This window comes from Ammospiza caudacuta, chromosome Z (assembly GCF_027887145.1).
Source record: "Ammospiza caudacuta isolate bAmmCau1 chromosome Z, bAmmCau1.pri, whole genome shotgun sequence".
Taxonomy (NCBI): Eukaryota; Metazoa; Chordata; class Aves; order Passeriformes; family Passerellidae; genus Ammospiza; species Ammospiza caudacuta.
The window spans coordinates 74,091,072-74,115,378 of record NC_080632.1 but is presented as its reverse complement, the minus strand read 5'-3'; the positions used below and the strand labels follow the sequence as shown (position 1 = coordinate 74,115,378).

At 39.2% G+C, this 24,307-nt stretch overlaps 1 protein-coding gene across 1 annotated transcript in view; it reads right to left on the bottom strand.

Annotated features, from left to right (window-relative positions):
- PLCXD3 (phosphatidylinositol specific phospholipase C X domain containing 3) overlaps window positions 1-18,430 on the bottom strand; it is a 73,439-nt gene extending 55,009 nt beyond the window's left edge. The window contains exon 1 of the mRNA XM_058824211.1: window positions 18,328-18,430. Within this exon, the coding sequence (XP_058680194.1) occupies window positions 18,328-18,430 (103 nt within the window). The remainder of the gene's footprint in view (window positions 1-18,327) is intronic.
- Between the last annotated feature and the right edge of the window lie 5,877 nt (window positions 18,431-24,307).

Sequence of the window (24,307 nt, the reverse complement as noted above, 5' to 3'; positions counted from 1 at the left end):
AAAGGATTAGAAGATAAAGCACCTAATTCCAACGCTATAAAATAAAAGTTTGATTTTTAAAATATTGAAGAGGAAAAAATATCACAACTAAGGTGAAAAGACAATAAGTTTACAGAAAACAAAAATTCTGCAAGTCAATGTGATTACACTATCTGTTATGCAAAGCAAATAATTAAGTCTAATAACTATGAAGGGAAGAAATAAAGTAAGAAAAAAAAAGTTATAAGAAATTGTTGAAGCCATGATTAAATGTCCTTGATTAACTGTTCCACAACTACTATTCCTTGTTCAGTCTGGAGAGCAATTTTATCCCGGCCTACATACTCTCTGTATAATGTCTAATTGAATATTTTCAGGTATCACTGCCTGCTTCTGGCTCCTAAAAACCCAATTTCTGCTCCTAAAGGCCAAAAAATGATTCAGTGCTTCAGGGCATGTACAGGTGAAGCAATTATTTAGTCATCTAGGTGATACTCTTCCTGAAGCAGACAGCAAAATTGGCATTGCAGTGAAATATCCTTTCATAACCCTGCCAGAAGTAGCCTCTGTCTCTTGAAGAATTTTTAAAAATTTTATTTATTTAATAAAAAGTAGTGAAAATGGTTTGGTTTCCAACAGAAATCTCTGCAAAGTGGTGAGACTACAATACAATATTTCCTGTATTATTTAAGTCACTAAGAAATAACATTAATTTTTTATGTGTGTTCAACTATCAATCTACACTTACACATTCTATTGTTCAAGAGTACCTGAAAGGTAGTATTTTAGAGAAAAGTAATTTTACATGGTTGGTTTACAGAACAGAATAACCCAAGGGGATTAACAGACAAAATCAATAGATTCACACCAAAATCATATTAGAATAGGTTGTTCAACAAACATAGATTGTAACAGCTAGCTCCACAAGAGAAGTAACTTTAAAACACTGGAGGCTGAAATACACTTTAATTCTTGAGTATTGAGTATTTCCAGCTCATCTTGGCTCTTCGCCAGGAGTTTCCGTCCCATGACTCCTGTTTCTGATCTAAGTCCATACTCATAAAAAACTGAAGTATGAAACATAAGCAGTTAAAAACAAAATTTAAAAAATAATTTCAGACATCACAGAAAGGAAGCTTTCAACAAGAAATTTTTCATTTTTGAATGAGAGAATGCCTACAATCCGTCCCAAATAGAATATTCCTTTTTTGCAGTTTTTCGCCAACTGTGGATGAAGAAACGCATTTGTTACTTTCCAAGTTCTTTTCCTCACAATACAGCATTTACTGGAAAACGGACAAAAACAGTAAGGGCATTTCAGATCAAGGTTGCTTCACCTCTAAGGCCACAAGAGGTAATGGTTATTGATGCTGGACTGTTGCCTTGCATGGAAGAAATCAGTTCAAGCCATGGAATAATTCAATTTAATAGACTCTACAGCAACCCTGAAACCTCATACTAAGATGGAGTGCTTTTTCTGGAAAGAACTCTGATGTCACTTTTAACAGATTTCTCTTCTCAATCTATCAGTTGTTCTAGCAGTCTCATTGGTAAAAACATTCAGTTTAATTTCAAGCTGAATATATATGGAGAAAAATGACATTTATATTTCACTTCTTGACTACCCCCAGAGTATGCTGTGATAGTTATAATCCTACCAGAAAGCCATTCTGAAAAATCATTGCTCATATTCTTTAATCAGACTCAGAAACATTTTCATACCCTGTAGGAAGAGACAGCCCCATCAAAAATATGACTCTCACAGGGTCTCTAACACCAACTTTCTTCATGGTCTTGATGTAGCAAATGGTCTCTTCAGGATTTCATAATTTCTAGTATCGGAATAAAATGTGTCATTAAAAGCTTTAAAAGGACAGCTCATGGAACAGCTTACAGGACATCATCTTCAACTGGCACCCAAGGATACAGACTGAAATGCACAGGCAGGGCAAAGATCTCAACATCTTCTCCTGGTATCCTCAGCCTCCTCCTCTTCCCTTTAGCTGAGATAAGCAATCCCTCATCATTTGCTCTTCCTGAGGCTTTCAAATTCAGCTTTGACATACTAAACAGCAATACCCTCTTTCCAGACAACCAGAGAACTATGATTATGGAGCACAGCATAGGCAGAAAACATACATTTATACAGAATTACAGTGTCACATACCTGGACCTCAAGCACACTTTGAAAGCCATAACACCTTTATGAGAGTAAAAAGAGGATTGCATTGAAGGTGAAAGGGCTGTTCAAGCAGAATGAACAGAGTAACAAATACTGTGGTGATTGTGGGGTTTTGGCTTGGTTCTTTCTTTCATTTGCAGATACAGGGACAGCTCAGAAAGTCAGCATCACTGCCTAAAAAAGAAGATGATAATTTGGTATCAAGTGGACTCCCCAATATGTATCCCAGCATTTTAACGCACATATTCAGAAACTGTGCAAATTTAAAGTAACAGGAATTCTTTTTCAGTGCATATTACAAGAAAAGCTTCAGAGAGGGAGACACTAGCCATTTTTTCCGCATCACCAGATTTTTCATTAATCTTATGGAAGTATTTCTACAACACAAAACATGACTAGCACCCCAGAACAATTCATGGAGAGATCAAATTTTCTGTCTGGATCTTGCAGGGCTTAAGGATGCTGCCAGAGAATAACAACAGTGTAGGTAGTACCCAAAAATAATAGTTGAGCCAGCCTAGCTGAGATCTGATGGGAAGTGAACTACAGACAACAGATAGGGAACTGCCTGATACAGTATGTGGTCAGGTGTGTCCCATGGGTCAGGGACAGCTAACCTCAAAGTACATCTGCATATTGAAAAGTAGCATTACTTTTAATTGTTAATATATTTTCTTGCGTCTTCCCTACTTTACATTTTCTTCTAGAATAGAATGTGCTTTGACTCCAGCAAATAACTAAAATATAAATTTACTTTTCACTGAGTTAAGGCAATGACTAATTAAGGCCCAACTGGAGGTTGTCATCCTCCAGTTATAGTATAAACATATACGACACCTCACTGGTAAGAGAAAAAGAATGCAAGATTTGCTGCTTGTTAAGTAGTGACTTCTGCATAATCGTCAGGCTGTAATTCCATTGGTTCAGATTCTGCCACACGCACAACAACCCAGACACAGGCTCCATGGTGACAGATGTTGTCTCTTTACCAGACAGAGATACTCATCACAAAACTTCACTATAAAAGAGTACTGCATTTTGATAGAGCTTAAGATGCCCCCTGCAAAGAAGAGCTCAGGGAATATATCAAGTCATGTACAAAAATTCAGTCTTCCAATGCCTGCCCAGAGTTCTCATATGGTATGGGAAAACCATTTACCAAGGCATTCACAGCATCAAGTTTTATACAGCAACAGCTGTGGCAAGTCACCCATAGTCTGGATTAGCAGCAAAGTCTCTAAATTTACAATATTCTTCCAAACGTGTCCCTGATAAAGAAATATAAATGCATCTTAATTGCTACTCTCTAAACTACTTCTAAATGCTTCCTGCTAGAAAGTAATCGCAACTCAAGAGAAATCAACAAAGCATGGATGAGCATTTTTCATCTCTTAAGAAGTTTCTGTGTTTGGTGGAGAGTTCCCTCATGAGTAAACTTCACCAACATGCTGCCAACATGCAGCAGACAGGTGCATCAGCTGCAACAGACGACGGCCAGTGCTCCTGGGATCCATCTGACATTATCCACATGCAGCGTAACATGTGATTCTTAGGGATGATCCTGTGCAGGGCCTTGCCAGACCCTCCTAACTCAGCTCATTCTGTGAATGCCACATCTCATTTGCAACCACACCAGACCCACCTCCTCTTCATTAACCATCACAGTTCTGAGCACATGGCTGTCTTAGGTTGCAAATGCAAGATATACCTAGGGGTGTGCATTCTATTGCCATCTGTTAGAGGTGGGGCAGTCGTCTTCTGTTAATTGGGCCACGTGCTAAAACCAGGTGGAGCAGTTTTCTTTATCTCTTCCACTACCAATTCTCCCTCCAGATATATCTTCTGTTCATGGGCCATTGAGTCTCACTGTGTGACTGATAAAATTACATCATCCCATTGGGAGACGCTCTGCCCAGGGGGAGGAGCCAAGCATTCCCACCTGGATATAATCTGAGCCTTGGAACACCACAGGCATCCTTTTCCCACTGGATTCCCAGAGGAAGACCAGGCCCATCTACACCACCACTCGACCTCCAGAGGAGAGCTACACCCTTCTACTGGATCAGTGCTTCAACAGAACCACACCTGTGACTGCAGGAGGGCTGCAGCCACCATTTAATTGGGCTACTACCACAGGGTGTCAGGTTGTATTCTCACTCTGTCAGTGTTGTTTCATATTACTGCATTTTTATTTTTCCTAATAAAGAACTGTTATTCCTACTCCCATATCTTTGCTTGAAAGCACTTTAATTTCAAAACTGTAATAATTCAGATGGAGGGGGTTTACATTTTCCATTTCAAGAGAGGCTCCTGCCCTCCTTAGCAGACACCTGTCTTTTCAAACCCCAACAGAGGATAACAATAGCAGTGGTGATTTCTTCCCCAGCTGCCTCACCTGCCATAATACCCACTTTTGCCACCCTCCAAGTCTCTTCCTGAATTTAACATGCTTAAAATCCCCTTAAAAAAAAAAAAACAACCCTGACTCTCCGTTATTTTTATCCAACTCAAGTCCATTTCCCTGTGATGCAAGACAGGCTGCTTTTTTCATGTGCTTCTTTACATTGGTATTCCTTGTATGCTTCAATAATGAGCTTGTTATCAGCTAGGTTGTTAGTGAAAAAAAAATTTAATTAAAACAGGACCCAAACATTGCAGCAATGAAGAAGCACCATGTTCAGTACTCAGTTTTAGCAGTTCAGTGCTGCCTTCACCAGCAGCCATTCAGACTGACTGCAAACACTGCTACCAAGATTTATTTTGGATATTTTAGGAAGTATCATGCACAACAGGACAACTGTAAAGAAATTTTAACCAATTGCTTTGACAAAGTCATTAATCAGCCTCACTCTTCATCCCCAAAGAAATTCCTTGAAGCTTATTTTTCTGAAATCATGAATTCATTGCCAAGAAGAGCAGCAGGAAGTGTCTAACAGTAGGCAAAGGCCTACTGGCAAAAATCCTTTTAGGGCTTCAGTAATTTGATATTCTGATTGAAATTAAAGTTATAAAAAATTAAAAGCTATAAAAAAAATTTGTCAACAGTTTTCACTTTATACATCGAAGCTTGGCATTCATAAAGTATTTCAAGACTGCAACATTGCTTGATCGCAGCACCAAATAATCAGAACACAGCCCCGTTCTGCTGTGAGCTTGCAGAAATCTTTCACCTGCATGGTTTACCATTCACTTTACTCAAACTTCACAGCAAATTCTCTCACACTCACATTTTTTTTAAATAAGGCCTGGGCTGCAATGGTATATAGATCGTTTTCTCCAAACAGGGGTCCTGAATACAAAATTTATTAGACAGGCTATCGCAGCAATGTGTATTTTTGGAACACACATAAGAACAGCAGAAGTAAAATAGTCTTTTCAGATCCCACAAAAAACTTAGCAGCTGGTGAAATGCCTGGGTATATCGTGTTATTTAGCAGTAAAATGTGGGCCTTGTTACTGTAAATTTCACTTATTTTCCCCAACAGTCGTGTAATTAATACCTGTGTCCCTCTTTCTGAGCACAAATTTTCCTTAACTTTGCTGAAGTCTTCAAAGCAAAATCAGCCAACAAAAGACTCCTGGGCTATGCTCTAGATGCTTTCTGAAGCAATGCTTTGCAAAGAGATGGAGCTAAATCTGGCAGTGCTCACCCCCTAATCTCCAGGCAAAGATTTAGGGTAGTAACCTAAACAGCTCATCTGCATCCCTCCAGCCCTCAGAATATTTATTTCTTTTTTTTTTTCACTTTATTCTCTCTTGCATCATTTTGGAGCATGGATGAAAATACTGGTGCCTTCATGCCTTCAGGCAATGCTTATGAGGCGTCCAAGTGCTCACACCCTGCCTCTCAACCCACTAGAATACACTAAAGATTACAGCAATATGCAACTTGCTTAACAACCTTCACATCAGGAAACAACTCCCCACGATGCAGATAAAACCACCTGTCTGTGGTTCCCAGACTGAAAGGGGAAGAAGTGCTGCCAGATGCCACTAGGGAACATCCAGTGCAGGGCTGAGGCGGTGCTTGTATATAACTCCAAGACAGCACATGCAACCTTAAATGTAACTCAGAATGTGCTGCTAACTGGCCTCCCTTGCTCTGTAGAGCTTGCAAGCCTCCAGTTCAGCTGCAGCTGCTGTAACCCTTTATTTGATTCTCAAGTGAGGCCAGAAACCTTATCTCCTGCAGCTCACCCTCCAATCCATGGAGATCTGCCAAACCACTTAGAGCCTGGTTTCACCTCTGACTGGTCCCTCTTTTCTGACACCACTGGAGAGGTGGGTGATGCAATGCAGTGCTCTGCATGCCATCAGATCTGATGCACATGTTCCTTTCCTGTGAAAAATGTTTCCTTTCCTTGCTGGTATGACATAGTGCAAAGCACACAAATCTCAGGTACAAAACATAAAAAACCTGATGTATCTGCTGTCAAAAGAAGCTTTTCTCCTCTATGTTTGGGAAAATGCATGGCTTAAAGGTCAAGTCACTAAATTAAGATCTATAAAACACAGATTCATTTTCTATTCCTGCCTCAGCATCCCTTATTTTAATCAAGTAATTTAGTTTTCCTGTCAACAAAACATAGAAAACATCCTGTCATGACAGAGAAAATGAGTCCTTTATAATTTGTGTTTAATACGAAGGCTATGGAGATGTATAAAACATGCACACACTTTCCATGTTCTGACCATTTTTTTCTGACAAGCTTTAAGCCTATGTCTTTGGCTCAAGCATCAGCAAAAGGCAGAAGTCAGAAGCCCCAGACCAGCCCCACCACTAGTCACCAGTGTTTTCACATGCTGGTATAGACCTGTATCAACTCGGCAGGACTAATGTCAAAGTCACCATGTCTGATCACTTGCACTGTGATGTCTCAAGGATCTCCAGCTCTACTATTCTTCTCAGTGCCCAGCCCAGGTATCAAAAACTCCATGAATCCTTATCTTCAATGCAATACAGAAATCCACGTAGTGTTTTTGACAGCTACTCTTCTATTCTCCCCACCATAATTTAAAATATGTATTTTCAAGCCATCACATAGCAATGCAACATGAAAATCCAGCCTAGATCAGAGACCAAAGGAATTGGTCTTTTGGAAGAAGCTGTTCAAAAAAGGTATGATGACCCTTGGTGTTCCAGGGCTTCAGAAAACAGAGCAATACTGCTGTTATGAAAGAACCGTATGCAGCCTCAAATAATCCAAATTTTAAAGCCCTTTCTTGAAGAGTATTTTCTGTTTCAATGCCTATCTCAATTCCATAGTAATTCCAGGAAAAAAATCACTACATCTTTGGGAGACAAAACCCAGAAATTTCAACCTTTACTTACTGTAGTTCCAAGAGTTCTCCAGACTTCAATTACATCAGCATCTTAAAAGATATGTTGAGACTTTGAAAATAAGTTACCTTGTCTTTGAAATACTTTGGTCTAAATATTAAAGCATGTTATTACAAATAAATGTTAATGCACCATATTTTCTACAATAAAAAGGAGCAAGTCTGTGAAAGGCCTGCTACCTCAAACACCATTACAATACAGATAAAATGCAAAATGTTACTTAGTGGTGTTTCAGCTTCAAAATAATCAATTAGACTATATGCTATTTCCTCCCTTTCTGTACATAAGGGTTTGATCTAGCACCATTAGTCATCACAATGCATGTGTCAGCTGATTTTGCCATGCAATAGGTAAAATCCCCAAACTTGCTTATCTCTTGCTGTTCCCTGATTTATATTTGGGTCATAAGCAAAGACAATGGAATTTTTGGATAAAGCTGAACTGTAAATCTTGTGATTTTTTTACACTCTGAAGATAGATTATTTTTTCTTTAATGTAGCCATTTAATAAAGGTTCACTTAAAGACTATAAGCAACATAAGCTAGTACTTTTCTTTCTGACACATGCATTACAGTGGGTATTTTAGAGGGCCATATTTAAGTTCATCATCTAGTCAGCATTGCTTTCTTCAGCTGTTCAGAGCAATTTATTCATCAAGAGCTAACTGAGGCAGACTCAGTTCCACCCTACATAGTGCACAAAGTAAAAATACAGTTACTGCTCTAATTTAGTGCCATTTCATACAGATCTGCATTTACACATGGTATAAGGCAGTGGAAAACCATACTCAGTTAGATTCATGTTAAAATTTCTCCTCTTGTGAGTGAATCCTGTTATCCAAAAAACTGCTGAAAATTAATCCGAAGGAAAAAAAGGCACCTGAACCATGAACTGAGTAGAACTTATGAAAAAAAGTTCACTTTAAACACAGTAGTTCTCTTCTTTTATCCTGGATCTTTCCTGGTATGTCTGTAAGTTGGTGCAAATTTTAAAAACACATTATTTTGTCATATATAGTGTCTTTTAAGCACTGTTTTAATCTAGCAGGCAGAAAAAACAGGCATGTTATCCTATCTCCATTTACTTTCAAGTGTCATTTCCAATTAGAATACTTCTCCATATCTCTATTGGTTTTACATATTCTCTAAGTATTTCTGCCCTGTATCCCACTCTTAAGGCAGAGCAGAAGTAACACCTGATGGAAAGTGAGATGTAAAAGGGATTGCATTTTGCTTCTTGGCTTCTGCACTGCAAGAACAGAATGCTCTTGTAGACAATAGCAATTCCAAAATGAAAAGGCATTATCTCTCACTTGACTTGGAGAAGCTGCTTTCAGGGAATTTAATTTATTTATCAGCACTTCTGTATACCTTTTGAAATACAAAACCAATTAATACACCCTAAAAATTACAACAAAACACCATCATCATCTTTCTCCATGGGAAAATTCAAGGTAATTCACAGCCTAAGATACCTGGCTTGAAGATTAAGAAACATTATCTCTCTTAACATATCTGAGAGAGCCATGCTGAAAAAAGGTAAAATCCAGTTTCGAAAAGTACACAGGCCAGAAGAGTAAAGGGATATTTATAGAGGGGAATATCTCCTTTTTCTCACCTGGTCGTTAAGCCTCTTTTGTGCTATAGATCAGAGATGATACCAGAGCCAAGGCACTGAACTTACTGCACCTTTGATGAACCTTCAACACAGCACTTCTCCCTGGTCCTAAACCTCCACCTTCACCCACTTTAACCCTTTTTCAATCCAGATACAAACAGGGCTCTCCTGCAAATCTGAAGTCACTTTCCAATAGCATCGATTACTCTTGGTTGCATGAAGGATGTGGCCTCAAAGGAAACAGTAAGAATTCTGTGGTGTACAAAGCATATTAATAAGCAGCTAGGAACTGAAATCCCAACACGGACCAGATCACCCAGCCTTACAGTGGCTTGTTCTGACCCCTGTAGAGCAGGAGGATGTGACAGAGCCAAATACATAATGGCACAAAAGCCAACCATTTCTCTGCAGCACCAGAAAAACGCCATCATCTTAAGCTCTCAAAGAAGTCAGTGTTAGTTTTATTGGTTTGTATACTGTTTTCAGCAAGGAGAGTCCGAAGCATTGCTGGCCAGTTCATTAAAATTCATCGTAGAAATCCCAGTTTTCTCCATATTCCACACTCTGATTTCTAAAGGAAATCCTGCCTCATGCACACCAGAAGCAACAGCATTCATTTGTTCAAGTGCAGTTCACGTCCTTCACAGTGTCCCTTGGCTTGTTTCCCCTATTATACATCCAAAAATTACTGAAGCTGGCTTGTTTTCTCCTTATGTATTGTCAACTTATAAAGTGTTTCTCAAAACACTCACTCGGCACACGGACTAAATAACACTCGGCTAACGGCAGGAGTCCAGATCCCGCTCACAGCAAGAGCCTGCACTCCTAGATAAGCCTTGAGCATGTCTAGACATGTGTTCCCCATTCCCATCATGGACAGCACCTGTTTTGAGGTGATCTCTCCTATTGGAAAGAAGAACAGCTGTCAATTTTGCACCAGAAGCAGAGGAAGGCAGAACTCCAACTGAGCAATGCTTTGCAGGTTACAATTCATCAAAACTGTGTATTTCCATACCACTGGCAAAGTTTCACTTCAACCATGGAAATGGTGAGATAACTGTACAAGGTGGATGAAAGATTAAAGCATTAAAAACAAAACAAAACAAACAAACTAACTAACTAACTAACTAACACATAAACATGGTCCAAAACAATTCCAGGTTTAGATTCACATGGTCTAAGTGTCCTGAATTTAAACATACCAAAATATATACCAAATACATACCAATCTATTAAAAAAAATACTGATGCAACCCCTTAAAAGTGATTTTATTAGTGCAAGGAGGATGCAGATGAATACAGACAAATACAGCATCTGCTACTCAGTGTCCAACCTAGATCTTTGCCTCTTCCAATTAATATCCTCCCCCTTTTTGTGGCTTAGGTTAACTGGGAATTTCTGTCCAAAACCAGTTTCATCCAGCCTGTTCACCCCAGTGAATTAATTACTCCTACCATTGTGCCATGCTGAGTGCCAACACAATCTTCATTGCTTTCCAGCAATGGAAAAAGTAACTGGCAACTGCCTCCTGCAGCAGCTTCAAAGTGATCTCCTGATCTGCCCACCACACACAGATGAGCTCCCTTGGAGATGCAGGCACTTCAAGTCTCAGGGAACCCATCCAAGTGTTTCCCATTTTTTGATCACATGATAGGAATACATGAAAATCATCCTCACACATGAAATACACTACCCCAACTTGCATGGCTTCTGATACAGTATTCGTGAACATGAGCTACACAATTAGAACAGTCTCACAAAATCTGAGAGTTTCAACAGAAAGAAAGAAGACTAAACCTAAAACAGCAATCTCTTGGGATTCCTGTGTTAGCACCTAGAATGAGCACCTGCTCAAACTTCTCCATTGACAAAGCGACTTTTGAGTAGTATGCACAATGGATGGAAAGCAGAACTCCACCAAAAGCTTTTGTGAGCTTTGCAGTAGAAAACAAAACAACTTTACTTCCAAAGTGCAGCCTAGGGGTCAATGAAATCTTCCATAACCCACTGAGCAGACTTCCTAACCCAGCTTACTATGAGCAAGGCCAGCCTCAGTATCAGTGGGCTCCTTGAGATTAGAGCAGGATTTAGCAAAGCTAGCAAACTAATAACCTTTGAGGCTCTAAAGCATCAATTTGATTGCACAGCACTACATGTAACTCACCTTTTCTACATTTTTCTTACTCTCACTTAAATCCCAGTTTAGAAACCTTTCATAATTATAAAACCAAGCTGCCAATATATAAAGAAAAGGGTTTAATAGGATTTAAAAAAAATTTCTATTCAAACACAAAACTACTATGGATGACAGCATGACAACAATGTAAAGCATGAAGTATACTATTCATCTCACTGGAGTTTGTTCAGTTAAAAAAATGGCTACAGAATTTATTAAAGGCTAGATTAGTTCAGTGGCCTTTATCCTGGGTTTTTTTAATTACAAGCAAAATTCATAATGCAGTAGACTTCATAGATAGGTGTTTGCCTTGATGGCAGCAGCACATGTCATGTATCTCCAATCATCTGACACATCCTAAGTGACATACACAGAAGGGAGCAAAGCCTGGAACCAAAACAAAGGAAATCTGTTTCTTCTTTACATCCTCTATCTTTTAAAAGTACTCTACAACATTTTATTTTCATAGTTGAAACACTAAATAGTTAAGCATGAGGTATGTGAGCTAACCAGGTAAGAGACTGAATGAGCCAAAGATTAACTTTTTTCAATATTGAGACACCATTTCAAAAAATGGCAAAGCATCTGAAAACTGTTTTAGCAATTTGTTTCAAATTAGATTACGGTGAAAACTGAGATGGTGTTAAAATAGACAGAAAAATAGAAACCGGGACTTTCTAAAATGAAATTGCATATTTCGGCCTTTACGTATCATTATTAGCTGACACTATATAGCTGTTCAAAGTAATGGAAAAGATTAAATCAAGGTTTGCTACAGTAGGTCAAATGAAAAACCATTCAACTTTGCAAAAATTTAGATTAAAATCCAAACCTTCAGATTTTGAACCACATTTTTTCCCAATTATATTTTTTGCAGTGTCCCAAGGGCTATACTGTAGGGATTGCACAAGGAGATCCGTACACAAATTAAGCACCTATAATTTCAAGCTACTTTGAAGAAAGGGTAAGATGGGAATTAAAGTTATTCTCCCTGGAACTGGCTGCTCTTTGAAGAGCAGAACAGTCAAACAGAAATCTGTCTACTAAATCTGAATGCTATTTAAATTCTATACATTATATTTGAATGCTATATAAATAAATTATATACATTATATTTGAATGCTATATAAATTGCATACAATTAATTTCTAAAAAGCAGTGTGCATTTTAATTATTATTTCTATACAGAACAGTAGAAGAGATTGCACAGCACTCTTAGGGGGTTTAAAGTTACAGTCTGCAAAACTTTGTCTACCTAGGATCTGCATTTTAAACTACTTACACAGTTGAGAGCAGGTCACAGTTGAGCATCTTCAAAGGAAAATCCATTTTGCATGAAAGACAAGAGTTCAAGTTGCAGTATATTAAGAACCATAGGAAATTACCAAATATAAAACACACACCAAACACAAAGTTAAAGACTGTCAGAAGGTAAGGGCAGTTTGGATACACAGAACAGTCAAGAAATTTTCAGACAAGAGATTAAAAACCCCAGCAGTTCATTGAGTTGGAAAGACAGAAATAATTCCAGATGGCAACAAAGCTGTTCCCTCTGCCACACCTGCCACGGTGGCAGGATGCAAGGCAGGTTGGAGAAGGCAGTTCTGCTGGAACTGAGCCGCAGGAGACACGGTGGACAGAGATGGCTGGATTAATAAACAGCCCCTGTTGGGAAACCAAGCAAAGGCAGTTTCGAATTACCTCTGGTAGCAGATGGGCAAGTAACTGAAGGGTTCAAACTGTTTGATTTTTACGGCAGTGGGAATAAACAAACAGCTTTATTTTGTGTGTGCTAGAAACATGTCACAGCAGGAGAAATTAATGGCGAATGCCACAGGAAACTGTATCACACAGAAATATTTCTGAAAGGGTTGGAAATGACACATTAGCACGTGCAAGGCCAGTGAGAAACTGTTTTGTGGATAAAAGTGATTGATTTAAAAAGATCGTCAACAAATTAAAACAGAGCTATCCTAAAGAAAAGTTGTAAGGATATTTGCTCATTTTCTGATCAGAAAAAAAGAAAGCATAAGGTACTTACTTCTGGTAGAAAACCACTGAAAATTGAGTGCAACGCACAGTGGAAAAGAAAGAACTCTTCCAGGTACATATACATGTCAAAAGCTAATGGGCAACTTACATTATAGTTTTATTTATAAGTTTACCTGTATCATCAGTTTAGAGCTCTAGGCAAAGCTAATTTTGTACAGAAAAAAATTGGACCCAGGCAAGTGAAGCAGAGGTATTCTGCTGACCGGGAGCAGACAGAAAAGGCTGAAACAGATCCCACATCTCAAAGACAATCACCCTTCATTCTTCAGCCAAATCCAAATCATTGGCTATTCAAGATCAAAATTAAAGAGTTTCCTAATAACATTTAAACAGTGAAAATGCTGTGTGTCTACGTAACTAAAAGGAAGAAGTTCTAGACTTTTTTAAGGTGAAAGAATTTCCCCAAGGGAATGAGAATGGGAAATGTCTATCCAAGAAACAAAATATCACTTGAGCATTTGCAAGTTATTACAATGGAAGTTAAAATATTTGAAACAGACCTGTTCTGTTAACACAGCAGTGCTATTGTTCACAAAAAAGGCCAAAAGATTCCAGTTGCACTAACTTTCTTCTCCCAAGTCTCCCCCAACCATCTTCAATATCCTAATATATCTTTGATATTTGACTTTACTACACATCCTCCTCTTTGTGAAATAACTCCCTATGAGGTCTTGGTCTTTCTTTGCAAAGTATGATGATAGTGGGAAATAGAAATTTCAAGTCTCTGAGCCTTTTTCTAAAGATGGGTAGTACTAAAAATTTCCACCTGACACTTCTTATTTGAGGTGAGCCAAGCTAGCTCTGCTGTGTCTAGCAACTGCTTTCCAGTTGATGGACAAAGAAAGTTATATGTCAAAACTAAAAAAAAATTAAAATCCCATCTGAAAAATGACAGAAGCCAAAGAGGTCCTGGGAAAATACTTTTCACAAGAATTGTATTGTTCATGTTGCATTTTCAAGCAAAAAGAACATATGCTGAGGTCACAGGTTTCATCTGCACAAGGAAATCAGAAACAAAAGCCTGAATAATCACAGCTCCAGAAAGTTATGCACTCAAGAGATATTCTGAGTCTTAAATTCATTCAAAAGATTTTACCCATACTTTACAGACATGACCCTAGCATGCATTATGACTGCTCATATGGCAGAATCTTGGGCTAGTACCAGTTTTGGTGGAGATATGAGTTACTTACGGAAGAAAATATTCTTTTCAATCATAAATTATTCTCGTGGACTTCTCAGAATCTTGGAATATTAGCACCAGGGGAAAAGGCAACAATGATTGCACAAATTATTCATACAAAGACTCTGATATTAAACTAGACACATATTTAAAGACTGTCAGTGAGAAAGTTTATTGATCAATAAGTGGAACAATTCATAAGAAAATGCTGCCTACTGATGTCTATTTACTGCACTGCATGTAACTGATATGATCAGCTCAGATTAAGGCAGGTGCATTGACACAGCAGAACACACAGGCTCGCCATACCTCATCTTTCCGCCTCAGCTTGGGAGCATGATGATTTCAGTCCTATAAACATGCAATGCCTCCAAAAACCTACTTCTTATCCTGGTCAAAGAAGCACAGGCACTGACAAAGCCACATTTTATAAACTACTGAAAGACACCCTTCCCTCAAAGACCAGAACCCACAGTCCTCCGCCTTTTTCTTAGACAAACTGTTGAGAGCTCAGCCAGGCAGATCCTTTAACACAAGAGGCAGTCTGCAAGCACTAGAAGATGTACACCTTGACCCAAAGTCCTTAGAATATATCCTTTCATTATTCTAATTGTCATAGCAATAGAAGATTAAATTTGTGTGGCATTTTCTGGAAACTAACAGATCATCTAATTTCCAAAGATTGTATACTGTTATTTGCTACCATTATCACTTGAGGAAAATCTGCCACTTGCAGCATAAGAGAACACAGATATAGTCAACTCAAACAAAGACAAAAACCTCATAGAAAATGCATCATCCTCATATGTGGAAGAAATTAAAATAGAAAAGTTTATGATCCACAAAGCTGGCACAAGCTATATTAGAGATTTCTGTCTCATCTAAAGGGTTCCTGCAATTGGGAAAACAAAAGGACCCACCTTGAACCATGGAGAATGGAATGAGTAGAAGAACTTACTGAAATATGAGAAAAATCCAGCACAGATTTGTTATTTATAAAAGTATAAGGGGTGGTAAATAGTATAAATTTGTACCTGCATAAGCTTAGCAACTGAACAATAAAAAAGTATGAGCACAATTTTTAAACAGATTATGAACAGAAAATTCCTTCAACAATATAGTTTAAATACAATCACGACAGAGTATTATGGGACTTGTGCTTCTCTTTGCAACAGCTAAAATAATACAAGCATGTCTGTGCAAAGACAACTGAGTGTATCACCTCAGTTCCAAGCCCTCCTTCTAGACAATGAGAAATGTACTGATGATTCATAAAACAACACTTCCCCCCTAATACAGAGGAACACCCTTTGTAATGGAAAATTCATTCTAACATTTTCAAGCTAATAGTTTGTTTTCTTCAACATTAACATTGTTGGACTCTGCTCCAGAACTGAATTTCATCCAGCTGAAATAAGGTCAAAATCAGTATTCCTACTGCACAAGGGAAGTTTAAATCCTGCTGGAAAAAAAACAGAAAAAAATGTACTGTTAACTTCTTTTGGTATGGGAAAAAAAAAAGACAATGTAAAAAATTACTATGAATATTTTAGTTCTTAAACACTAACTTCAAAAACAGTGAAAAATTCACAAGTTAATGCCACCTTGACACATGAAGGTTTGGATAACACACATTCCTTGCATTAACTACTTGAATACTAGTTACATGCTAACAGCTACTATGTACCTGTTATTAATGCTCAGTTGTAGACATATGGGAGAAACCTTTCATATAAATATTAAGAATGTCCAAAAGGTTATCTCTTCTAAAAGGATGAAACCAATCCCATGTTAGCCCTTTTCCTCACTATTGTGCATGTCCACACTGTATGTTGAATATAATAATAAATCTATTGTTAAAAGATAGTGCTTAAACTACACTAATACCTATAGTCTGTGTGCCATGCTCCCTAGCTGGAAAATTCACATGAACTATATTGCTACCCTCCCCATAAGGCTCTATTTGCCAAACCTAGCATTTTAAAAGTGAGACAGGCAGATAAAAGTCTGTGTCAATTTACACTAACAGAAGGGCAAATTTCAAAGGTCTTAACGCTATGCCACTCAAATCATGTAAGTTTTTCTGCTAATTTCACAAAAAGCAAGTCTGCGTGCATTGCTGTTACATCAACAAAATAGTTCTGCCAATGTAAGGGCTCAGTCTCTGCCCCTTACAGCCTGCAGAACTTGCTCACTGTTAAATGCTATATTGGGATTAACCAGAACAGCCCACTGTAAATTGGTTGGTTTGTTTGTTTTTAATTTAAACAAGGTGTGAAAGCTTGCATTATTACTGAGAAAGCTCTGAGAAATGTCCACTTCAAAAAATTGTGGACAGTAAGAGAGCAACAGAGAGATGTAGGTGAGATAGATGTACCAGTAACAGCCTCATGATGCTTCCTTCGGTAAAGGAAGTCACTTAATGGTGATGCATAACAAAGGCAATTTTTTGCATCTGGAAGCAAGTTAAGTTTTATCATTTCTCCTCAAACCTGGAAAAAGTCTCTAAAACAATACATCTAACCGGGAAAACCACCATGCATCCCAAAGAGAATAATTTCTCATCATGCCAATATTCCATAAGAGCATTCCACAGTTTGTGGGTTAATGAAAAGTTATTACACTGGAAGACTTTTACAGCTCCAACAGAATTTGGTGGAACAATTGCAGATGCTGGGTTCTTATGCCTTGGAGGGACACAATTTTATACAGGATATATTCAACCAACAGCAACACTCAGCGTAGCTAGTGAAATGCTAGATATAGCTTGTGTAAACCATAAGAAACTAAGAGACATTTAATTCTAGAAGGGCACACCTGCGTCTAAATGAAACTATAGAAAACACATTATCACAAATTTCAGTTGCTATTACATTGTATTAAAGTATCTTTAGTACTATAACAACTGGTGTAACACGAGCACCTACTACACGAAACTTGCAAGAAGTGATCATTTCTCATAAGAAGCTTAAAAGACATTAGAGTTTCAACATCTCTGAAACCTCATTCCAGTTAGACACTTTAGAGAGGAAGGATGCTGGTAAAGAGGTCTTGCAAAACCTTGAGGTGCTCCTTCAAACCAGAGATCATCTGAAACAATTACTGGTTTGCATTCTAACATGTATTTTGCCTAAGACTACAACCATACTTAAAATCTTACAAAAAAAAAAATACTGAGGCAGGACAGGAAACAAACAGTTCGTAGTCTGAATACCATCACCTGCCATCCCTTATCTTATTTAGAATTGTGTTGAGATCGAACGTTTTCTGACAGCGACATGACACGAAGCCGCACACTGCCGCAGCCTGCCTCCCCTCCCGCAGCCGCAGCCCTGCGTCCGTCTCCGCTCCGACCGACCTCGCCGCACAAGTTTATGGGGAAAGGGGCAGTATGTGGCATTTGGGTCCTAGGCGAGGTTTACTGCTCGGGCTGCTACGCCAGTCCGGCGGTACAGGAACAGGCTCCCTTCCCTCCCCGACCCCAGGCACAGCCGCGCACTCCGCGCCCGCCGCCCCACAGCCGCTCACAGCGCGGGGCCGCCGGAGCCGCGTCCCGCCGGCGCCTCTGCCCGCACCTGCCCCGCTGGCTCCCACCCACTCCCACAGGCAGTGCAAGGCGGCGCGGCGAGGGACGGGCACGGAGCCCCGCGGCAGCGCGGTAAGGGATCTCGGCGGAACCCCGCGGCAGCACGGCCGGGGCGCGCCGCCTCCCCAGAGAGTGGAGCGCTGAACCGCGCCGAGCGCTTCGCCTTCCCGGCGCAGGGCGACCGCGGGGCGGGCAGCCGGGAGCACCCACCGGGGATGGCCAGGTTGGTGAGCGGGGTGCTGTGGAGGCTGCCCGGCAGCGCTGCCATCCAGTCGGCGAAGAGCAGTTCGTTCTTCCCCTGCGACGAAGCCATGCTGCCGCCGCAGCTGTACCGCCGCCGCCGCTCGCTCCAACTCGCCCAGTCCCGGCCACGGCCACCGCCACTGCCACAGCCCCGCCGAGCCCGGGCCCCGCCCGCCTAGCACCGCCTCCCCCCGCCCCGCCGAGCCCCCGCCACCTCCCCGCGGCGCGGCGTGAGAGCCCTCGGGGCCGGCACCGAGCGTGGCGCGACCGGACGGCACCGTCGGGCTCGGCCCGGACACTCGGTGCGCGATCCCGCCCCAAGTACCGCGGGGGTCCGGGGAGCGAGCGGCGTCACGGCCCGGTCGTGGCGGGTCCGCACCGCCCCGGCCCCAGCGCCCCGGCCCGGGCCGGGAACCCGCAGCAGAGCCCGCCCCCGGAGCGCGGGGCTCGGCCCGGGCCGGGAGCCACAGCAGAGCCCGCCCCGGGAGCGCGGTCTGTGCCTGGGATGGCGGTCGGGGCCCCGGCTGGCGGCTGGTGGCCCTGGGCCTCAGCAGAACCTCCCTGACCTTGGCGATGGCTCGGCTGAACGCCCCGCGCCGGGATCTGGCATCCCTCGCAGGCGGCTCCCGGGCAGTTTCATCTGCCCCAGATACGAACGTCTCTGTTTGCAATGTGTTGTTCATACGAAAAATAATCGGTGCACCTTAGTTGAACATGCCCTGCAGATCGAATTTTTTGGCAATAATTTTTTAATGATCCAAAGTAGTATCTTCTATTACCATCTCCAGCCTGTCTTTGGAGAAACATCTTAGCGTTGGCAGTAAGGAAGCATTTGTGTGGTTGCCTCAGGATGGATGGATGAATGAACCTTATAAAGCTCTGTGAGCCATTTCAAACTGTTAGAACAAACGTGGCCTTTTCACCTTCAGCATTACCCATTTTTGTGAAAGTTGTTTATACGTGTGTAGAAGTTCATATGGTAGAGCTGTCAAAAACAGTGCCTAGAGAGAGCCATGACTGAGGCAGGTTCACTTTATCAGTTCATCTTGAATTCTTATGAGGGTCAGCTCTGGTTCTGTAGCTTGTGTTCTTACTCAAACCCTTCTATAACAGCTGAGTTTGAAAATAAAACTTAAGGGAACAACTAATAATCGCCCTCCCTTCACTTTCTGTCTAAAGTTTCCAGAGCAAGTATAATGAGAAACTCATCCTTTGGCCGCAATTTCGTGAAAAGTGAGTGACTATTTCTGAGATATTTAAATAAAAGAAATTTTGCTGACTCACTTTTTGCAATAGAAATAGCTCTTGAGGAGAGATTTGACTGGGGAAATGTGATCATATAGTTGACCTTGGGGGAGATGTTGAGTCTGATTTGAACAATACATGAAAAACGGAGAGGCGAAAGCAAACAGCCACCAAGGCCTGTCAAGTTTTTGCAGTCCTGCTTCCTGTGTATGAAGCTGCTAATCTGCCCTTTCCAAAATGACTGGTATTAGCAAGCATGAAAAAAAAAGACAGATCCACATTCTGGATATGAAGACATAAGACTCACTAAAAACATGGAAGATACTACTTACATAAAGGTGGAAGGTGTTACATTACATCATCTTCAGAGAATGGAAGAAATTTTAGTAAAAATTTCAAGATTTTTAAAGAGCATTTCATAAGGGGCAATTAATATTTCGAACAACATGATTAAATCAAATTAGATATTTTATTTAAGGGGTAAAATTGTTTATGCATTGCACTGGTCACTTGGAAAATTGCTGATGAACTTTCATCCATTTCACTATGTAGCCTACCTTTTCTGAGACAAAACTGAAGTAATCTTTTTGAAAGATTAAACATGTTGTTCATGTTGTTGATCTCTTATGGTCTCTGAAGCTTGGGGATAACTCAGAGCCAAATAAATACCAGCAAACTCGTCACTTTAAAATGTATTAATATGTATAATGTCTAAAACTACCTTTCAGTAGTGCTTTCTACACTAATGAAGACCTGTAAATATCCCTTTCTGCACTGACTAGAAACCTGTTGGCATTTGCTTCTGCAAGTAATTTGGGCTTTTATATCTTCTTTTTTTTTAACACCCGAAGTATTATTCCTCATAGTCTGGATTTTAAAACCATGGATACTGTGCTTCATGAAAACTGGCCCACTCTAACATGTCTCACACAAATCATGCTTGAAGAGGTCTGCCTCTATTTCTAGTGCAATATAACTGCTACAATAGCAGACTTAAAATCTGTCATTGAGTCGCTGTGGATTTGGGAATCACAGGCTTAAAACACAGGCTGAATTTGAAGTGAGGTGGGATAGGAAAGGAGACTTTTATGGGACAGAATGTGAGAAACATTTATAGAGCAAACTAAGAAACACTGATTTGGAAGCTTTGATATCAAATAAAAAGGTATTTTTTTAGCTTTTCAGTGGTATGAAAAACATTTTTTTATCTGCTTGGGAGGTGTTTAATAAAAAAAAGGCAAACCATTTATCTTGATTAAAGAGCATTTTATTGTGGTTTAGTTTGAACCTGTTATCTGACTCATTTTCACTGATTTATAAACAATGATAGCCTGTAAATCAAAGGCAGAACATCCATACAAGCTTTTGTTCCTATTTAAAAACAGTAAGAAACCAAAAAAAATCACATGTTTGGCTATATTTTTGAAATCGTCACACATAGCAAGTCTGAACTGTTAAAGAAAGTAGATTCCAGGAATGAAATTATTTAAAACCTTGAAAATACCAGGTAAAATGAAAATTAAAAGCAAAAACCAAGAAAATACCATCTTTGCTTTTTTATTCACAGCTATGCTGAGCTCACTGAAGATGCCATGAAGAGATGGAAAATTGAAATTGTGCTATCTGTTCATCATGTACTGTGTTCTCCCCAGTCTGCAGTGTGTATGAATAGAGACACCTCTGCTTCCATGGAATGGAATAGAGTAATTTAGCCAATAGGAATGTCGCTTCAGCATTCAAAACTAATTACACTATTTAAAAAGACTTCCTGTTGTTTTTATTCTCCTAAAAAAATAGCATTTTTACAGTATACATTCACTGTTACACTTTTTCATTTTAGCAATCACACAGTTTGCTTTTTCATATGTCCTTGGCATCTGTTTTAATCGTGTGAATAACAAAGGACTAACAGGATCTTTTTGTGTAAGTTACATAAAGTACATTCCACTCTGAAAGGTAAAAGAAAAAATTACTTAATTGGGCATTGTATTTCTGTGACTATCCTATTATATAGAAAAATTATTTATCTACTTTAAATATATTGTTAATAAATTCAAAATGAGTCTTGGAACTGAAGAATTAGTATTGTTTAAATAGTTGAACTTTTTCAGTGGATTATGCTTCTGAGGTTGGTTTCTTCCTCCTTCTTACTACCCATTTCTATTATTAGAAGTTTTTCAGAACAAATCCTGGCTGCCATCCCATGTTTGCATCTCTCATGGCTTTCAGTGACTCTATCAGTAACACTTGGGCAGTAAAGCCTTTCCAGTTGTTTGCAGCTGAGTTGCTAATTATATTTTTGTTCTTGGAAAGGCAGTGGATCCACGATTTTCTCAATTTTGCTACTTCTCATGGCTAACAGGTATAACAAGTGGGACAAGTACTTAAAGTCTCAAAGAGTCAAAGTAGATTGAATGAGATAATTTATTCAATAGTCATATGGGTGAATAGAAGTTGTTACAGGTATTTTGTTGTCATTTTTTACTTTGTGTGGCTACTTTGAGAATCTCATCCTGCATTCATTAAGCAATCTCTGTTTAGCAGTATTTGTTTTGTCAAAACAGATTACAAAATTCCTCAGTAGTCAGAAACCTTGTAGAAACAGGAAAATAGTATTTTTTTCATTTTGTCTGAAAGAATAAATCTGTTTCTGATTTTCAATCAGAAGAAAATGTGGTTTATTCTGTACTCTGATTGTTATTCTCTACTGAGAAAACTGAAGCATCCTTGCTTGTGCCAGTAATGAATCTAAGAAACAATATTTGTTCCAAGCAGCTGACAAATTTCAGGATGATGCTAATGTTATCCCTACTCTCTTGTGGTAAATTACACTGACTGGGACAGTGGTGGGTTAATACAAAGGTACAACACATGTTTTTACTTGCATACTTTATAACCAAAGCAAAGACATGAAAAAAATATACAGAAAATTAAATAAGGTGTATAACAAGACAGTTTGTTATAGTTAACCAAATTCTGGAAGCTTGAAATAAAGAAGATAAACGGCAAATTAGAGTCTTTGTATCCAATCCTCAGGTGGAAATCAATTTCACCTTAGATACTTCTTTCCAAATAGTGTTTATCAGGTTTCTAGAAGAAGGTTTGTTTTGTCTTTTTTAACATTTTCAAGCAGAATCCTGCTATGTCTCACCTAGCATCAAAGCACACCACTGGCTACTTTTTTACCTGGTTAAAATCAAGGTGGTTTGGTTGTGTTGGCATTACTGAAAAGACTCTAATGGCATTATCAAGAACAGCAGTGGCAGAGCATGAAAAACCCTATTTTCTCAAAGCCAGTGCTATCAGATCACAGCAAAGTATGCAAATTTGGTGCAGGGAAGGGTGAGATAGAGATTGCTTTTTATTTCTAGACCAACTTGACCATGTTTAAAAGCCTCTGTAGAAGCTCATGAACATTTTGTCATGAATAAGTGTTTCTGAAGCTTGAAGGCCCCGCGTTTGGCATGGTAAGGAATTTGCAGGGAAAGCTTGATTCAAGAATTTGAATGCGAGCTCATTCTCTAGGTAGAAAACTGTTGTTTTATTGAAAACAAAAGCAAAATGAGATGGTTTAGTGGTGGGCTTACCACAGGGAATGCAGAAAGAAGCAACAGTACTGAACATAATCCTTGTAGCCTCCCAAACGCAGCGTTGGCATGGTCACAAAAGACCTTATCAACATGAAAATATCTAACTTCAGTTAAAAAAAAGAAAGCTTGAAAGACCCAAAACAACCTTTCCTCTGCTATGTTTCCCAGCCCTATCAAAAAGGAATGAGAAGTTTTTGAGGCAGTTAGATACTCCATGACTCTACTTAGTTTTGTCAGAAAATACAGCCCTTTGCATGAATACAAAATTTTGAACAGTTTAACTAAAACTTTCACTAAAAAGTAATAATAGACAAAACATTCCAGAAGATTGTTTGGATGATGTTATGTCTACTTGGGCATTGTAACCAGCACAGGCAAATTAGGAATGTTCAAGGTAGGGTAAAGACTGTTAAAAATGTAAGACCAGACCAGGTGAAATAAAAAATTTATTTTCATGGACCACATAGTGTGTTATCACATAGTGGTAAATAAAAACAAGTCCATATGTAGAAAAATCCTTGAAAATTGCAAGAATTAAATGGATGTGATGCAATCTGCTTGTATGTGTAAACCATTTAGGATGTAGTTCAAAACTACCATGCACAGTATTAAGAAAGGAGAGAAAAGAGGAAAATAGTATTTCTGAATAGATATTAAAGTACTTTTTGATTTGTCAAGGTATGGAAATTAATTGCTATAAAAAGAAACACTCATTTTACAACTGTTTCTTTACCATCAAGATACTTAGAGTGGCATTTTGTAATTTATTCTGGATTTGACTAGCAGCAGATATGTACTATTACATAGTTCCCATCTCGTTGCTGTATGATTACTTTTAAAAGAGCAGACATCTGTCAAACAGTTCATGATCTGTAGTAAGTGTTTTTTAAAACATTTTAAAGGAAACAGGAACTTCATTAAATGAGAAAATAGCAAAAGCAAACAAATGTATAATGACTGCTCAAGCAATGAGCCTTAAGCAATATTAAGTATTTTTATTTCTGTGCCTGTTGGAGAACAGTCCAAAATCAGTGAGATTATGAAAATACTCCACTGAATTTGGATCTCCTGCATGTAAAACTAATATCAGTTGGTTAATAGCTGATGCACCT